Here is a 19965-nt window from a genome sequence, read left to right as displayed (position 1 = left end):
TGGTTATTTTGCAAAAAAATGCTCAACGAGGCAGCATTGTACAATGTACATATGGTTAGTGTTACCACTAATTTTGAAGTCTCTTGTGTATTCTAGAGATGCCTCTCAGAGTGTTATTGATTGTATCATTCGCGATTTTCTTGGTTTCAAAAAGATATGTTTTGTCCTACAGACTTGTTAGTAATAACACTATGTTGCATTCACTAATAATTGTCACATGTTCACAAGCCTTAAAGCAGCCGGCGGCCATCGCGGCCATGGCTGCTAAGTAGTGCTTGAATGACCGCCAGTGCTACCTCCTCCGTCGGCCAAATTTGGCCGCCGGTTTCTTCTAGCCAATTATTTAATTTCGCAATAGAATGATCGTGGATTAAATGTCGAAAACATGTAGTATCAAAAGAGTGACGCAGAATTAGGTCAGCGCATCATAGTCACTACCGTTGTATTGAATATATCCAGCTGCGATCACCAGCGCTGTAAGTCTTGTTTGCAATTCCCGATGTTTATTTTAACGAAGTGTTAATCCGAAGTGCTAATTTACATCGGCTCATGGCAATATTGTCGTTTTTATATCGATTCAATGTTGTCGGACATTGAATCGTTGTTAAAAAGGAGAACTAGGTTAGTTGACATCCGTGGGTAAAACACGTGTCTTCATAGTTGAGAACGCTGTGGGTTAGTGACTTCACACCCTCAATGGTGACATCATAACGGAATAAATGGTCAGGTTTTATGAAAGGCGGTATGCAGTTGAAACAATTTACTGAGCTGCGAGCAGTGAAAACAATTTAGGGTCGTTAGATGGTCCCGCAATACCGGATTACAATCCCGATAAAGCATTTAATGCGTGGTACAACGATTCTATTGCAGGGCGTCGCCCAAACTTCAACAACGCTAAGTGATCATTTTAACATTGTTGCAAGTTTAATGCTATTTACTTGTGCTATCGTTATTGTATTTTGGCCTCCAAGCACGCAGATTTGGCCGCCGAGAAGGAGCTCTCGGTAGGCCACGATGGCTGCCGGAAAAAAACACGAGTTTTAAGGCCTGTGTTCACAAAGGTATTTACTCCTACACCATTTATTACACTGTGGGTGGAGGTGAGTGGTGTTGGTTCTATACCCCCTTTATATAACCAATACCAGCGGATCCTTTGTCATTTACGAAATATTCTGCGTGAAAAAGGTTGTATTTTTGTTTTTTTATCTTTCTTGGCAACATGCAAATTTGCTGTGCAAACAGTTGAGTCTTTGTGATCAATAAAAAGCAATTATGTGCAACATAATTGTTGCTCCACACGATTATCGCTTTTGTCAAGCAAAATTTCTCATAACGTTGTTTGTTTTTTGTCATTGACACATCATCGTATGCAGCACGGCAAGACTCGATGTTTACTGTTGGCAAAGCTTGAACCCTCTTTGTGGTCACTATTAATTTTTAACTAATGTGTTTCGCACCAGGTACTGCAATTTTGTACTGGTTGCTTCCTTATTTTCCTTGTCATAAAAAGTTTAATTGAAGATCAAGATTTTGTGTGCCATGCAAGAAGTGTAGTGATAGGTTGACATACCAAGCAAAACCATCTTGTTTAGGTTGAATTTGTTGTATTGTTTTCACTAATCAGTGAATGTTTATGGTATCGTGCAGCAAAAGTATGTTTTACAGTTGTATCCGTTAAATTGGAATTCGAGTATATACTGGCAAGTAGCAATGTAGCTGCTTGAAAACATAACTGAATGAAAGTGACAGTTCGAGTAGCATGTAGAAAAAATGATACAATTTCAAGCTAACATACAAATATTTCTCACTAAGAAGTAGCATAGTTAAACTTGTAAACATAAGAGATAACTTATATAAGTCACTTATATACAAAATATAAGTGACTTCTATTTGTGACTTCTATCTAATTCTGTTTGAATAAGACTCTTTTGATGATCCGTTAAAGGTGAAACAGGCTGTTAAGGATTCAGATAGTAATAACTATATTTGATTTATATACAAAATATATATATATGAATGTTAAAAAATTATCTTGTTGTTTATGTCTTTTGCTATAGCTAACAGTATCAAAGTTAGACATTGAGTTTAGTGTCAAATCAGGTTATCATTGAGTTTAGTGTCAAATCAGGTATTTGCACGAGAAAATGGCTGTTGCATGAAAATATTTAAAACTTAGCTCATTACAGCTCCATATTTTGCCTAATTTGGTTTATCTTAAATGATGTTGTCAGTTTTTCTCACTTCATTGCAGTTTCTTTAAATGTGACAAGTCAACATGATTGAATATGCAATCATGCTTCGGCTTCTTACTTGAAAATCGTGATTAAGTAATGTCAGAGGGCAGAGGCACATAAGCAATGAAGACAGGAAATTAGTTTTTACAATTACAATTAGAGCCATTTTCACCAGACTTAGGCCTACTCCCAACTGTGGTCTTGAATGGCGCCAACTTGTCGTTGTTATATAATTAATTATATTGCTCTCTTAAACTAATATGATTAAATGATTCTTGAACTAAAAAGTTAATATCTAATCTTTTAGGAAAAAAAAAATGAGCATGGCTTTTTGGAAAAAAAAACTTCTGGTTAGGACATCCCTTGGTTTGCAGGGCTTGACTGAAATGTGAATGCTATATTTGGTTTCTTTGTGAATGTTTTATCATACATAACCTTTGCTATTTATAGTTTTACTACTACGTATTTCATAACATGGTTTTGTTTGCTGCTAACAATTTTGTCTTCATTTTGAGAACAATGTGTAGGTTTTGTGAAATATTTTACAAATGGTAAGTTTTACAGCACAACAAAGTATTGACAAAATTTATCATAATTAGTTGTCAGAGATTTAGTATATAATTATATTCAAGCTTTTTTGACGCTTTAATTTTACAAATTTACGTTTATGAATATGATGTAGTTTCTTTGAATTTTTTTAATACTGATAGCCTGTAAGTCAATTCATCTGTTGAATGGGATATATTCTTCATTGCAAGGATAATTCATTGATTAGCCCAATCAGTTGAGAGTAAGATTTAATTGGTGTCATATTTATGTCAACATATTTAGTTAAATGTTAAAATAAGGTTTTGTGTTATATACAGTAGAAGTTGGAACTGGGAAGTGTGTATTTTGTCTCTAGTGACAAAGAGTAAACTGAATTCTGAAGAAGAGAATAAGGCTATTTTAACATCAGGCTATTAATTGAATACCAGTTGCTGTCTTCTTACTCACCTATGGGATGAATTTATGTTAGATGCTGACAGAATGCTTGAATTGTATACTTTATATTTCACACTGAAGCTTTTGGCAATAATACCAGTTATGTGTTTTGTCACCCAGTTTGTATACATTTCAGTCATGAAAGGAAGGAAAGGGAATAATTTCAACAAACTGCCAAATGTGACTATTGTAAATAATTGAATCATAAAATCTGAATAATTAGGCTAATGGGACTACTGACCTGAAAATGCTAGACCTACTTTGAAGAGTGCAGTACCGTAACATTTTTGTTATTTGCAGATAATGTGAACGGGGACGTTGAAATATTGTTTATATTTTTGTAACAAAGTAGAATACGGTAGTTTTTTTATTAGTTTTTTGATTAGGTGTAGATAAAATGAATTTATCTGAAAGTCAAGCAACTGCAAATCAACCTGTCGCCATGCAGCCTCCTGAAAGTATAATGACACAAACAACACCTGGTAAGCTATGTGTTGTAATTGACTGAAATACTATTTTACAGCCAACTTATATCATCAAGCCCATTTTGGTGAAGCATTTAGAAAACCATATCCCAACTATGAACATTGAACAACATGTTGGCATTTAGTTTACAATAATGTGTTGATAATTTGAAATTTTTCTCTTGTAACTGGATAATCTTCACTTGTCTTGCCTGAACCGGTCAATAAAATAATAATACGACCCTTGCAACTAGTACATCAATATCATGTCAGTATAACATTTTAAGTTTCAAAATACGCAGACAAAGATCCCAGTGCAAGGTTTCGAGGCGAAGGCACCACTTTCAGAGCCAAGATCATTGGCGTTGACGATGTCCCTGAATCCAGAGGGGACAAAATGTGTCAAGATTCTATATTAAAATTAAAAGTATGTCAGTGCATCTCTTCATTAATATATCTTTATATGACTGACAGTGTAAATGTTAGTTGTATAGATGATATATAATAATAATATCTATGATATTAATACTAAATGAAATACATGATTCATAGTGTTGATGAAGTTTATGCACTTCCCACGTAAAGTTGAGTTTGTGGTTTTATTTTGCAACTAAATATGAAAACCACACCAAATAGCCCTGTAGTGCATTTTGAGTCGACGAATTTGATTAGGTAAAATTACAACGTTATAATCTGTGTCTTTTTTCTTTTCTAGGCAATTGTCAAAGCATCTGGACAACACAAGCAAAAAATCGTAATTAATATTTCACTAAATGGCATAAAAATAATAAACCTGATGAATGCAGTAAGTACTTGTTATCTTTTTGTTTATTATACTTTATAACATCACTTCTATCTGATATTTTAAAACAAAATGTCAAAAGTGCCATTTTTCAATGTAAACTCGCCAATTGGCTTTTATCTTTCAGCTATGTGGGCAGAAACCTTTTGAAATGTCAAGTTTTGTAGCCGCTTTATTTCCAGTCGGCAAAAAGTGCTTTTTTTGCATGGTTTCAATGTTCCAAGACCTGAGAACGTTTTACAAAGATATAAAACCACACCTTTTTCTTGATGGGTTACCAGATGTTCAGTGTGGACTAAAACAAAATTGATTCAAAAGATCGTCTGTTACCACACTTGCATTGCTTTAGTTTCTATCAAATACGATTTGATACCGGCCTATAGCTAATGTTCTGATTACAATCTTAAAAAAATTTGTGAAAGGTTATGATTGTGCATATACGTTTGTATTGAAACTCTGGACCCCAGTGTGTGTATTCAGAATAAGTGATCGACTTAAGCGTATTTTAGCACTGCAGCTTCAATTAAAACTCCTTCTCCAAAGATCTCAGGGTTACTTTATAAACGATAATTGAGATTGGTTGCATTGCTATGCTGTGTTTTTCCACTAGTGCAGTTGTTGCATTGTTGGTTCGTGCTTTTCACTCATGCAGAAATATAATGCTACAACGATGTAATAATTTATTGAGGTTTGGTATTGGAAACGTATGTTTGGATTGTCCGGCTGATGTTTGGTGCAAAGTTTCAAAACTTATGGTTTTACTGTACTTGTAATTTGTAAACAAGTTTTAGCTTATAACAAAATTCGTTTTTTCCCTTTACGCAACAATTTCTGGCTTTGTCTTGCAGCAAATCCTGCATGAGCACCGCGTGGATAGAATATCGTTTATTGCCAGGGACTTAACAGACAGGCGGGCGTTTGGTTACATATTTGGAATAGCTGAAGGAAAGCACAAGTTTTTTGCCATAAAAACAGCAAAACCTGCTGAGCACGTGGTCTTGGCTTTACGTGATTTGTTTCAAGTAGTTTATGACATGAAAAAAAAAGAAGTCGAAGTTGCCAAGCAGCAAGTGGAGGTGGGAGTTACTTTAGCGATTTTTTATGTAGTTTGGCTTGTAAATTTCAAACAATTCTATGATTTGGTGAGTAATTTTTGCGAGTTTAAAATTCGTAACTTTATCAAACTGAGCTTGAAAAGAGATCATTTTCTTCTTGAAATGGCCATGTCATCAATCCATTGTATGTTGCGTTTTCCACGTTGTATTGCGTTTATTCAACGTCCTGTTGTTTTCTGAAGGAAACACCAGCTGAGGCTGTCTACGCAGTTCCAAACAACAGACCTGTCCAACCACCAGCAGAAAATCTCATCCAAGAGCGAGGCGAAAATATCACTGCTCTCCAAAAAGAACTCGACAACATCCACAAGGTGATGGCTATTCTGCCTCTTTTCTGCAAAAGAACGATGCAACGCTTCAGGCGTTACGACGTCATGTTTTCTCGATTTAGCTGATTGTTAGCAAATGTAAAAACGCTTGTTCAAAGTATAAATAGCCTAAGGTAGCAGAATGATTTAAGAAGGAAGAACTTTTGAAGTTAGAATTTGGTTGTAATTTTATGTTGGACATCTGGCATTCAAAAGGTGAGTAGTTTTTTAATAAACGTTATTCTAGATGTTGTATTTCCGTTACCGGTATCTCTCGACTGCGGCTTTTTAACTTAACGTGTTCACGGTTTTTACAAGCTTAAGTTTTAAATGAACGCAACGTTCATCGAAGCAAAAAAATTTTAGTTTAGTATTTGTCCTTGTCGCTCGAAAGCATATGTCACCTAAACTGTAAATCAGTCTCTTTTACCTTCAATTATTAAAATAATGGATTTGCCAGCTGTTCCATGTCCTGCAGTGATTGAAGTACTATAAAAAAAGCACACGTTCGTGTCATAATTTTTGTCACTCAGATGTCTGACATGGATGCCTTTAAAAACCCATGGCCGGAAAATACACCAACCTCCCCAGACACGCCCGGAGTAGCCAACGAAAGCGACATGTTTGGCATGGCGGTAAGTTTTGGACATAAGTTGACAATTGCTCAATTTTGCTTGCAACATGGGCAAAATTTAGCAACTGTTTTACTTTTCATGGAAAACATTGCGTTGTACTTTCCAATCAAACTTTGATATGATTTTTCAAGTGTATGTTGTCTCACGGTAGTTGGAACATGTGCGTAGGATAAAGGAATGTATTGAGCATAATCCCTGTTGCAAGTGAGTAGTGGTAATACAGCACACCGATGTGACGTGGCTTTATATTTTCATCCCAGGAAAAGTGTTTATTAATGTGGAACAATCAGATACGGATTATGTATGAGCCGCATCTGAAGTAGCATTGATAGTATGGTATTGCAAATGCGTTGCCGCAAGCTTTTAAAAAGAATTCAAAACTGACACACTTTAGCTTTGCAGCTTTTATAGTGATGTTGCAAGTTAACACGTTGTATAATGTATCTAGCCTACTTGTTAAATGGCAGAAAATGGTCCATTTTGCTTCAAAACTCATCGTTTACTGAGAAGTAAAACGTTGAAATACATTTAGAAAACGACAGCCTACTCAACCGTACCTGCGGCAAATGTGATCTTTTTATGGTCATTATGCAAACAATATGTACCGGTTGCGCAAAGACTCTCATTCTGCGCCAATTTTTACTAGCGTTAGTTAAGCATTTTGGAGAAAAGGCTTATTGTATAGTAATGCGTGTAAAACCTTGTACACATTTATTTCTGTTGCTGAATTAACTTTCTGTGATTATTCTTTGTGATGGATTTTTCTTTGCGTAGAACCTGAGCGACATATCGAGTTTAAGCAGCGATTTTAGTCTGGCAAGCGCATCCAGCTCTGCACCCGATTCCTCCCGCGCACTGGACGGTAAAAATCGCTTGAAAGATGGCCGTTCCGGTCAGCCAGAACATTTTCACCGGACCAGCAGTGGGAAAAGTGCTGTGTCATGGAACGGCACCACGCAGCAGCGAGCCAGCGGAAGAAAAAAGCGTCACGGCTCCCTAACCGCAACCCATATGAAAGAGTTGGCAAAACCTGTTTCCGAATCCGCTCCACAGAATGAACAATCACGTGACTCTTCACCTGTAAACCGTTTACACGAATCTACCGAGTCAGCACCATCTCAAAAAAACAATTTTCCAACAAAACCTCTTCAAACACAAGTTGACAGAAGTAACTCAATGAAAAGTACAGACTCAAAAGCCACCGAGGAAAATGCTTCCAATGTCCAAACCTCTAAAGATGTTAATACGTTTTTCAACGATGTGATGGCTGCCACAGGCTTAACCACACAAATCGCTCCTGCTGTTTCGAGTCCGGATGATAACACAAGCTCAGTTAAAAAAGTATCAGACACAATGGATAGCGTGTCACGGTCGGACTCCTTATCGTCTGTATCAAGCAGCACGAGCAACAAAGCCTCCACACCTCACAAATCAATGTCCATCTCAAACCTTTTCTTTTCTAAATCCGATAAAAATAAATCGTCTTTGAAGCGTAAGCATAAATTCTTGTCCCGGCAATCTTCCGGTTCAAGTGTCGTTTCGGCAACCGACAAAGTTGCAGTGAATCCAACGAACACGTTAAGCAAAGGCAAGTCTAACACTTCACTTGAAAAAACAGCCAGTATAACATCTCTAAATTCGGCACATTCATGCAGAAAGTCCAGCAGTTCCTCTGTCACGAGTAGCGAGCGCGCACCAAACACGAAACTCGCAAAAGGTTTTTCTGTGACATCACTTTCATCTCAACCAGACACGACCAAGTACGAATCTCCCACTGCCCATGAACGCATTCGCCCTACTGCGGCTGTGGCAAGGCCGCGACCCCGGGCTGCTCTTTCGAGAAAAGTTTCTAACGTTGACTCGAAAAATCCGCCTATGTTCAAAACCAAAGATCGTTTAGCAAGTGATTCAGAGGACGAATCTAAGTCTGGACAAAAAGATGCTTTGCCGAGATCGGCAGATAACACTCTAGCAGAATCTACCACCACAACTTCAGCCAAAGACCATGGAACAAAGGAACCAAGTCACTCTTGGGCTTGTTTTAATGATGATAACCGCAACGAATCTGCAAAACCATGTGCAGATGAAGAAGCACCAACATCATGGCAAGCATTCCCTGATGGTGGTTTAGAGAATTTAAAAGAGTCTGAAGACAGTGAAGCTTGGAATGCGTTTACAAAAAATGGTGTCAGTGGGGAACCTATTTCCGAACAAAGTGCTTTGAAAACTTTTGATGCCGCACATCCTTTTTCGAACTTTGCCCAAGATCCCTTTCATCAAGACCCGTTTTCAAATCTTCCAAATGACCCTTTTCAATCCGACCCATTTTCCGCCGACACTGTCGTTCAAGCCACGTTTGACCACTGCGATCCGTTTGAAGAAATAACTTTGGATAACCAGCAAGAAGATCCATTTCAAAACTATGAGGCAGTATTTCACAATATATCGCTTTCTGTTAGTTCAGACAAAACTGAAGTAGCTACGTCATTAAGTGATGAAAATAAAACCCAAAGCAACAGTAGTCCCACCCGCACAATCACTCCAAGCAAAGAAATTGTTTGTGCCAACGACGAATCGAATTCTACAGATAAACTAGAACATAGTTCTTCTTCTAGTAATGCCAGCAGTAGTCGTCCGGTCAGCCCAAGCCCCTCGCCATATCTTGCCGCTACTGAAGCACCGTCTTCCTCAGAAATTCAAGATGCTGAAGTTGATCACTTCCAGGTCTCATGGGAGCAAGACAAGCCAGTGCAGAACTTAGATCTTTTAAGTTCTCTGTCATGTCCAAGTCCACTTAATACTGACAAATCCGATGAAGAAGTTACTACCATACAAAGTGTATCAAAACCTCCTCCAATACCACCAAGACCACCTGTTCGTGACACTTTACCAAATGATGTATTAGAGACACTCCCTCCTGCAATGCCTCCTCCTCCATTGCCTGCAAGAATTGATGTCAATACCGGATCATCTAATGATCAAAATGGTTTGTCACCTTTGGCAGAGTTGCATACCATGCCTCCTAACTGCAAGCCCCCGGATTTGCCTTCAGAAATTACTCATCCACAAGTAGATCTTACATCCACCAATTCTAAGCACAATGAAAATGACTCTTATCTTAGTGACAATGAAGAACGTTTGGTTTTTCCTCCCAACTCGGATCCTCCTGAATTGCCTTCACGTGAAGATACCGTTTCACCTTTCATGTCATTTTTACCACCAAGCACTCAACCGCCCCAAATTCCGGCTAGAAACAAGTCTTGCAGCGGCCCAGTTAGACAAAGTTCAATCACCGATGACTTGTCAATGAGTGATACTGATGTCACCGACGAAGATCAGGTTTTTGTTTAAACTTTCTTGGCATGCTAGTACTTTGCACGAGCTACACTAACATGCCTGGTTTCCATTTTACCCAAACTTTACCAGTTTGCTTATTATTTTTCTAAAAATAATTGTTTTTGAGCATGCTGTTTATGTTATGTGTTGTGTCAGCAGTACATGGTGCAGTTACCATAAAAAAATCGTTTTTGTTGAAGGCTATTATTGTTGTGTTATGAGTTACGATTTCGTTTTTAGTTTGTTTGACTGCTAAGTAAGTATAGAAGTCGATTCTCAACTATGACAAACGTGGGGTGTGCCACGTTAGTGGTTGCTATCATTCGTCCTGTCCCATACCCAGTGGCCGTGTATCTGACTTGCCTGCATTATTGACTTTTAGTGCTGTAGTTACATTTTGTTGTGCTTTCTGCATGCGCTTTTTGTGAAGTCGGAGTTAAGGAAATGATAGTTTGCTTGCAATTTGCTTAAAGGTTTGCTTGTGCCCCTGCACACTATGCTCTTGTAATACTGCGATAGTAGGCTATTCAAAAAGCAACATCCGCATTCCGCAAGGGCCGGTTAATGTAAATTATTCGCTTTCTTTCGTGTTTTAATTTATCAAATGACCACTGCTCGAGTGCTCAGTGCTCACCACGAATAAAAAGTATGAAAATTGTTTAAAAAAATTTGAAACTATTTATCGGAAAACTTTAAGTCACCCTGCACAGCGCAGTCTCTTTAACTCAAGCTTATTTTCGATGGACACTTTGGCGTAACCATTATAACGCTTCCACAAAAATGTAACTAAACCAACTGCTGTAGTAGCCTACTGCCCCAGCCAGAACTCCGGCTCCACAGCGTTGGTATTCCCACGTTAGATAACTTGGTTTATTATTCAACTTGCATGTTCCTTAGTTTGCAATTTATGTTGTTCAAGCTTTTGCAGCATGCTTATATTACTGAACTTGGTAAAGTTTATTCTGAAGTGTTGAAAACTATATGTTACTTTTTGTAAAACATGTGATAAACTTAACCGTCGATATGAAAGACAATACTTGGACCTGACTGTGTTGCCACCAACATAACTTTCTTAAGTCACCTAAAATGAATTTGTAAGAATTGTTGACGTAATAGATTTTGGCTTTTTTCGAATTCTAAGAAACAGTTGTAGTTTAAATAAACGTGGGGTCATTAGTTTCGCTACACATACACACTACACACTATTCTAGTTGTCTGTAGGCTTATGGTAAGCGATTAAAATTCGCACTAAGTACAATGGATAAGCTAGCCGAACTTCAACGAAATTATGACAGTTCCGTTAAAATTAATAACAGCAACTGAAAGCACCTTGGGATCAAAAGGCGAACAACTGACGTTACATTTTTTTCTGAATATGATCTGAAGCTGCACACGCCACACACCCAACCGAGGTTAATTCCTCAAGGCAAATCACAAAATATCACTGCTATCATCCGAAATCGTTCTTTATTACGACAGGTATTCCACAACAGAACCTGTAATGTCACAAAAGAACCAGTTTGATTTCACTTTCTACCAGGGCAGTAAAAATGTTTTCCAAATCGGAACACAAAAAGTTGTGCAATCGTGGAGAATTTGTTTTGGTGGCAGCTTGAAACGTCCCGCGATGTTTCAATCGTCATCTTGTAACATATTAACTTATCCGTTCAAAAAGCTTTTTTGCGTTTTTGCTCTTCGTCAGTGAGTGATGAAAGCACTGCTTAGTGCTTCGAATAAGAATTTGTTCATTTTCTGTTACAGCTTCAATCCAGCAGTGAAAAAAATGATTACAGCAATGATCTTGCCGCGTTGAGCATGAACACTGCGGAACCAGCTGTTGACGGCGGCAACAGACTCACAAAGGACCAGATTCTTTCCGGCTTTGGACAAGGTATAGTGGCTATGTGATCTCTACCTGGTACTTGATTCACCTGAATCGTTTGCGTGGGTGACGTTTTGCCACGTGTTGAGTGCTGTTGCTTGTTTCCTGTACTTGCATACCAGGCGGCTTTCTTTTGAATTACTTCCGCACATGTAGCAATAGAAAACGTTTCTCGCTTGGTTGCCATTTGTGTTTCCATACCAATATACCATGTTCAATTCTTTATCGCCTACACTTCTGATGCCATTTTTATCAGGAATGTGCAAAAACTTATGCTTTCTATCAAAGCGCTTTGTATATGATTTCTAAAGGAACCGATCACTGTCGGCATTGAGCCAATCAGGATTCAGAACAAGTCAAAACATTACTAATTGACGACGTAATATTTTTGTGTCATTTTGAGTGTCAAATTACACAATGCATGACAAAACAGCGACTTTCCGCATTTAATTCTTGCTTTCTTTCTAGCCACAAAAGATATTAATTTCCTTTCACGTTAACGTGTTTTGAGTTACAACTTGTAGTAGCATGCCTGGGTTGTTTTTAGCAACTACCATTACTGTGTCGTCATAAGTTTTTACTGTGTCGTCATAAGTTTTTACTGTGTCGTCATAAGTTTTTTGTTATTCTTCCAAAGAGCGAAACAAAGTAACGCAACACAATGCAGGACGTAGTAAAGTGGTGTAAAGCAAAGTAACATCACGCACAAGCACTCTACCTTTAAATTAAATAGTCTTAAAAAATTTGTTTTTTCTTGACTTCCGTCCCGATAGTTATTTTAGTAAGTTTTAGTTTCGTTTGGCACTTTTACACCTGAAGCTCGTTGTCTTTTTAAGACAGTTTTTAAAAGCGTTTCCGCATTGGTGAACCGTGTTTTAACTACCGTGGGTTGCAGTCTATGAACAGTTTAAAATCAATTATTTTATTTAGTCATTTAAGTTAGCCAGTTTAGGGATTCAGTCAATGCGACCAAGAGACCTTTGTATAGTAGCTTCGCATAAAACCCTTTAAAATACCGCAAAATAAAATTTGCGGACGCACTGATTTTACACCGTGCTTATATGTCTATACTAGGGACTTTACATTACGGGACACGCAACTCCACTTTTCCGGCAACATTAAAAGGGTCAATTGCCAATTTGACAATTTTGTAATGTCTCGCTACATGCTTACTATCAACAAAAATCCTTAAATTACTTAAAAACTAACTTCACTACTCCTAGATAACCCATAAAAGGTACAATATTTTGTAATTCAGAAGAACAAAACGTAACCCTTCTATTACTGTGGTTGATAATAATCCAAAAGCGGATGTAGATTCGCATCCCCATGATCTAACATCCCTAGTTTAAATCAACATGATCATTAGGAAACTCTCATCTATCAATTCTAGCTAACAAATCTTAAGTTGGTTAATTTGTAATCAAAAGGTCGGTTCTTGTTGCGACATAAAAGTTTTCACGTGCGGTCAAAGTTCTTTTGGAGTTTAATGTCCAACAACACATTAACTATTAACCTTTACTAGTATCACGTTATTTTTGCGTCGGTTTTACGTTCATCTGTTGTTGTGCAGCTACAGAAGCCAAGTGTTCTTTGTACATTTATTTCACTTGATGCTGACGTTGAATTTACGTTAAACCCGAGCAAAATTGAATTTACAAGCAAAGTTTGCCAGCTGAGATGATAATGAATCGGTGGTCTTGAACAGATTGAATCCATTCCAAGTCCATTACTTTGATCGCTTTAAAAAGGTTAAATATGCTCGATAATCTTTTAATTTCACTGAAAGCGTTTGCTGTCGATAACTTGAAAGCATATTGCCAGGTAAGCTTTGGCAATGATTGCCCCGCCAACGATTTAGTTGAAATCAACTACATTGTTTGAAAGGTTAATCCTTGGCCAATGGCCAACTGTCATCTGCTGTTAAATCACACCTAATTCCGCAACAAGGTGGCTTTCGACCTAAAAACTGGAACAGCAGGACAATTGCTGTGTCTAACGCAACATTATTGAAGTTGCGTTAGACACAGCAAGGATACCAGAAAGTCTGTCTGTCGCACAAGGATGTGTCGGTCTGTGGTGTATCAACCAAATTTAGAAGACTCGATAGAAACATAACTACATTGAGTGAATAATTTTCACATCAGCAAATTTATTTAAAATAGAAACGGAGCTAGTTGAGGTTATGACACACTAACTAAACTTTTTTTGAATTGTTTTAACGTTAAATTACATTATTTTATTGGAAATGCAGGATCATATGTGGTATTTCATAGATCAAGTTCTTGACCTTTCAGTCAGTCATTTCAATTGCGTGTTGATTATAAGTTGAAGTATCTTGTATTATCCACCATGGTATTGACAGCACGACGCCATTGAGTGCCCGAGCTTTTTCAGTAGCTGCCTTGGCGACGATGAATTTCCGATTACAAATTTAATATCTCTTGAGTTTTTTCCTCTGCTTTAAGTTGTTAAAGTAACTTTCTTTGTTGGCAGTTGATTTGCATTTTATTTGGAAATATTTTGTTTCCGCAGGAGGTATGTATCAACAACAACAGCAGCAGCAAGCCAACTTCTTTCCCGGCCAACAGCAATCACCATTCGTTCAACAACAACAGCAGCAGCAGCAACAACCGACGTACAGTGTGCCTCAAAGACGGGCTCCTCCAGCACCCGCGAATCCCTTCGCTGGATCTTTTGGTGGAGCGCCACAGGCTCAAACAACCACAGGGATGTTCCCTCCTGGTCCAAGTCCAGTTATTCCTGCTCGTCCAGGAGCAATGAATCCCCCAACCGCGGCCCCAGCTCAAAGTGGTGCTGCTCAGAACCCATTTGGTGATGCTTTTGGTGGTGGAGGTTCAGCATCCGATGGTTTACTTGCTCCGGTCAATAACTCACAATCCGGTCTCATCAACGGCTCGGCCAAGGAGAACACGAATGCTTCCGATCCTTTTGCCAGTTTAGTTCCCGGCATGGGCTCCGGTTCTACGAACACAAAGGACATGTTCAAAGATTTTCAAATTGCAAAGCCGCCGCAGCCTCCTCCTAGATCTAATGACAGCGCTTCTGCAAACTTTGACAATTACTTTCGTACTGCAGTCGGCGGTGTTCCACTCGACGAACCCAATAACGAACCCATCGGCCAGAAAGCCGCTCAAAATCCTCCTGCCCAGTCAACAACCGATCCATTCTCCATGTTTGGTTCCAACGATACCGATCAGTCGTTTAATTTTGGCGGACAGGTTAGTTCTTCATTGTTTAAGGTCTAAGTCTCTAATGTGTGAAGTTATAAAATCTCCATTGGTTTTTCTTTGTGATTAAAAGATATTTTTTAATGAAAATTTTATTGTTTACTTCGTTGCATGAAGTCTCCGGTGCTTTCTAGTTTGATAAAGGTCTAAGGTGGTCATAAAGTCTCAATTGCTTTTTCTTTGTATGATTAAAAGATATGCGCTAAAACATTTAATGAAAACTTTCTTGTTTGCTTTTTTCTACCTCCAGAATGCGTCTCTTAATACTGATAATTGAGAAAGATGTCTGTGCGCAGCTTACAGTGAAAATTGGGCCACTAAGCATTTCGATCTACAAACGTTTTAAACCGTAGAAACCCACATACACAGGCTTTGCCAACCTAAAACCTTATTATCGTGTCTGGAGGCTGATATAATTTTGATTTCGAACTCTGGGCTTAATAAATACTTTATATTTCCTCGGAACGATAGTGTTTAGAATCCAAATTGCCAAAGTGTGATCACTAAATAAATGTTAAATCACAACAAATCTTCTGGATTCACTGTAAAGAAATGGAAACTTTTTCCTTGTTGCCAGTCTTACCAAACAATCTTTGGACTTACAGCATAAGTGTCAAAATTTAGTTTATTATTTGCATGGTAACAGTAGCGCAAAATTAGCTCAAAATTGCACAAAATATACACAAACACTATATTTAGCAATTACAACTATCATCTCGTACAAGCGATCCCAACCCAGGTAGCAAAATCCATCCTTTTTATATTGATTCAACGTCTGCAGACGCTGAATCAATGTAAAAAGGACGGATTTTGCTGCTGGAGACTGCTATCAAAAACAAGATCAGCTCTTCGACTTCAAATTTGAAGTTTGTACGTTGACGTAGCCATAGCGATGTATATAAGCCATGGCTGCTGCCAGTACAACATTATCAAATTTTCATGTTCATGTTTCACAGCAACAGTCGAGCAATGTACAATCCCTCTTTGGATGAAAATCAACAAGGTGTGTTGCTGCTTGTATCTGCTCTCTTAAACAGTTTGAAGGAGGTCTGCCGTGTACAACATCTGCTCCGTGAATCGTCATGCGTTAGTCAGTGCAATAACATGTATATTCTGATTTTCTTCCACACGTCAACCTTGTCACAATTAAAACCAATCCACGGAAATTGAAACATCAGTGCTGTAATATCTTCTCACTTTTTTGGTTCTCATGTTTTTTACTTTTTTGATGCCGGCAACCTCAGATAGCAAAATCCGTCATGTTTGCATTGATTTAACGTCTGCAGGCGTTGAATCAATGTAAATATGACGGATTTTACTGTCTGGAATCATTGAATTGACAGTTTCAGGCTGCTGAGGTTATTTTGTATTGGAAAAAATTACTTGCTTCAAATTAAAAATCACAGGTCAATTCAAAGTGAACATAATTGTAAATAAACCGGCGAAGTACTTGCCCTTTCGTGTTCCGCTTGTTTGTTGTGCAATGTGATTTTTCTCAGATAGCAAATCAGTCGTTTTTTTATATTGATTCAACGTCGACATACGTTGAATCAATGTAAAAAAGAACTGATTTGCTGCCTGGTTGTGTGCTGCGATTTCTTTTGATTTTTTTCTATTGCTCTCAGTAAGTGAAGTTTAACTATAAACATTAAACATCTGCGTTAAGTGAGATTGCATGTTTTTTTGCATTTGCATTGACAAGAAGGTGGGAACAATCTCTACCATTACTCATCAGCTGTATTTTGCGTTCATTACAATAAATGGGTGGTAATTTTTTCACCTCTTTATCACCATCAGCAGTGTTCGCTAGAACAACTTATAATTTATTTGAATTTATTGAAGCGTTATAAAACTTATATTGAATAAGTCACGTTTTGCGTTGAAGCGACGTAGAAACATCGCAATTGCAAGCGGTGAAAACTGAATATTAATTTCCCAAGTGCCTGTTTCTTTCCAATTGCCTACACCAGTTTTTTCAAAATGATAGAAGGTAGTTTTGTTGCGTTAAAGATATTTGTAATTTTTGTATTACATGAGAGACTTGATGGTTTAATTTTTTGTGACATATTCAGTTGGTACAACTATTTGTTCAATATTTGCAGTTCAATCGATGCTTTTTTGTTCAAACTGATGATTTACATGTTGCAATTTTTTATTTAAAAATATGAAACAATTTATTTTATTTTCAATTACCTTTTGAATTGTCTGTATGTTCTCTACTAGTAGTAAGTATCCATGTGATCACTAATACAAAGTATTACAATTACAGTGTGACTAGACGGTTGTTTCAACTAAAAAATCACTTCCCTGTTGGTCGTATCTCAACTGTGAATGTAAACATCCAAGGCTGTTACCGTTGAGGATAATTTGGGCCCGGTACCAATGAGATTTTTGGGCCCAAAGTCAAAACACGTCTTCCAAAGAACATGTAATGGTTTTATCAAGTTTCCGGGCGCCTTAAATCATCTCGGGCCCAAAAAGTACCCCCTGAACCTCCCCTGTCAACGCTACTGCTAATTCATATACTGCGGACCTACACTTTTTTGGATAGCTAGAAATAATAACTAGCATTGTTTAAGACGTTTCTTCAGCCAACACGACTGATTTTAAGGGGCTAAAACAGTTAAAACTATGTGCTAGTGTTTACCAATAAAATTGCACACCACAGAAATACCGCAGTTTAAAGAAATTAAAAACGCCCAAAATAAAACTTATTATTTTCAACATCTTGTAGTAGCCTAGCCAGCAATCACCAGAAAAACACAAAGAAAGCGTTTTATGATTTGTATGTAAAAGTTATTGCTTGGTTAAGGATATCTTACATGACAGATGCGTGACCAGCTTTGAGGAGTGGTCCTTAACTTTTCATTCAAGAGTCTTTGTAGGACTTGTACACTCATGATTTCTCTTGATTGGCATCACATAAGTTCCTTTGTTCAGAATTTTTTTTACAAAACCTTGAGAGACATCACCTTGCTTGGTCCTGTTTTCAGTTGCTGTGCTTATAGCGGAACCATTGTTAGTTTTGCTCAATAGTCTTAACGCATAGTGTCTCGTTCAGATTGAGATTTCACTGAAAAATTTGATTTAGGCAGTGACGTAATACAGTGATGTCTTGGACATCGCCATTGCCTTTCGCTGAAAATGCCCTACAAGTTACGCTGTTGGCTTATGGATGTTTGATTGGGAAATCATCCGACCTTTTATTTCATAGACATGATGAAATACCCTCTCTATAGACAACCTGCTACGCAGACCCGGTTGAAATCAAGGAAAACTTTCCTATCACTTTCAGCCACTAATCTCAACAAAAAAGAAACTAGGTTTTAGTAATGGAAACTACAGTTCGAAAATGATTTATCATACGAGGAAATGAAGGTTCCGCCATCCGGGTCCCTTCCCCCAGGAGTAAACGCCCTCTGGGGAAAGTGGAACCCTTCAATCGACTCCGAACCGGAGTTGGCCGCCCGTACTAAATATGCAATGATAAAATGGGGCTGCAACACGGGTCCAGTTACATGTATCTGTGGCACCAAGCCTGAAATAGCGAACCATCTTCTTGTGTGCCCTTAACTTACCACCCAGTGCAGCAAGTGGGACCTTTCAATATACAACTCTGTCGTAAAAGAATGTGTCGATCTATGGTGTATCAACCAAATTTAGAAGACTCGATAGAAGAATTTTCTAGACTCGTCAAAGAAATAATACGATCAAGTAACGATGATTTAATTCTCTAGATGTGCGGTTAAACCTGCTTCAATGGTCGGCTACCTCTTAATTCATCAGTATCTGGTGGCTTTGAACAAGAACAGTTCTACTTTTACCACAACTGCATTACTTGTCTAAACATTTTTTTTTTCAAAACTTTTCCTCGCTTACAAAAATGTCTCAAGGTTTGATTGGTTGCGGCTACGGGAATCTTTATCCTCGGACTGAGAAAGCTTTGAGAGCTCAATCCTGGCAAACTTATTGGATTTTAAAACCATTGACCTGGACTTGGCCAACGAGACTGACAAAGTGAAGTTTTCGCTTGTTTGTGAACAATTCCATCCACTCGGCCCCACTGAATGGAGACCAGAGCACTTATGTATTCTAAACTAAGCCTCGATTCTAAATGTAGGCCTATTGCTTGAGAGCCAAACCAGCGCTACTAGGTCTTGTCGTTTTTTCGGACGCTTAACCAACTGAGCTATCCAGACGGACAAAATCTAAACTAAATTCTAACGTAACAAATCGGTTAAGATTTTAAAAACCCGGCTTTAAATTAGGCTACGTGGCATAATTAGGCCTGGCCCTATAGGGTATCGGTTTTCGCGAGTAGCTTATAGCTATAACTTACTTAGCTGTAGCTTATGGCTTGCAGTTCAGCATATTTTTTACGAATGCGTGTGAGAACTGATGACTTAAAAAAGGGGTGCGGGGATGCCGAATCATTGTAAGGTTAGTTTAAAATGACGTAAGAAGTTATGCTTGTTTGCCGAGCTTCAACAAACATTCTGAATCGGAGGTGATTATTCCTTTTGTTCCATTCTAGAAGGAGGTGAGAGAACTGATTGGAAACTTCACTAATTTCAAGGTGGTGGCAAAAGATTACTAAACACTGACTGAGACGTGGAAAATTTTTTCTCATAAATTTGCATTTTCTACTTTAGCTTCTACCAAAAACCGTTGTAGACAACTGATGGAAAGAAATTCGCGCTGCAAACGAGGCCTCACAATAGGGCAACGAGATTGCCTACAACGATTATCGTAGCTTACAGAGATTACATAGCCTACAAAGATTATCACAGCAGTGGCTATGTTTGCTGTAATTTCTAGCTTTCTAATGACAGTTTGTCAAATTTATGAGCCTCCGTTTCACCTGGGGAGCAGGGACTCCTCTGGTCAGAGTGTACGGTGGAAAGTTCTTCCTGTTCTGCAAATATCTACGTATGTTCATTTTACTACTACGGTT

The 19965-nt window shown here is 38.1% G+C and overlaps 1 protein-coding gene across 1 annotated transcript; it reads left to right on the top strand.

The window, feature by feature from the left end:
- Positions 1-3522: 3522 nt before the first annotated feature.
- On the top strand, positions 3523-17330 carry LOC145781879 (uncharacterized). The gene is made up of 10 exons (XM_082593562.1): positions 3523-3700; positions 3985-4109; positions 4398-4487; positions 5333-5560; positions 5782-5910; positions 6441-6542; positions 7317-9881; positions 11640-11769; positions 14296-15002; positions 15968-17330. Exons 1-10 carry the CDS (start codon positions 3616-3618, stop codon positions 16001-16003), a joined length of 4197 nt encoding a protein of 1398 aa, XP_082449688.1. The 5' UTR covers positions 3523-3615; the 3' UTR covers positions 16004-17330.
- The last annotated feature ends 2635 nt before the right edge of the window (positions 17331-19965 follow it).

The sequence above is a fragment of the Aplidium turbinatum genome, chromosome 13, assembly GCF_918807975.1.
Source record: "Aplidium turbinatum chromosome 13, kaAplTurb1.1, whole genome shotgun sequence".
NCBI classification, from domain to species: Eukaryota; Metazoa; Chordata; class Ascidiacea; order Aplousobranchia; family Polyclinidae; genus Aplidium; species Aplidium turbinatum.
Note: the sequence above shows the minus strand (reverse complement) of the source record. Positions and strands in the feature narration are given on the sequence as shown.

Coding starts and splice junctions, on each gene's coding strand:
- LOC145781879 (XM_082593562.1), top strand. CDS start 3,616: ATGAATTTATCTGAAAGTCAAGCAACTGCAAATCAACCTGTCGCCATG. Junction 5,561..5,781: donor TTGCCAAGCAGCAAGTGGAG/GTGGGAGTTACT, acceptor TGTTTTCTGAAG/GAAACACCAGCTGAGGCTGT. Junction 6,543..7,316: donor GCGACATGTTTGGCATGGCG/GTAAGTTTTGGA, acceptor TTCTTTGCGTAG/AACCTGAGCGACATATCGAG.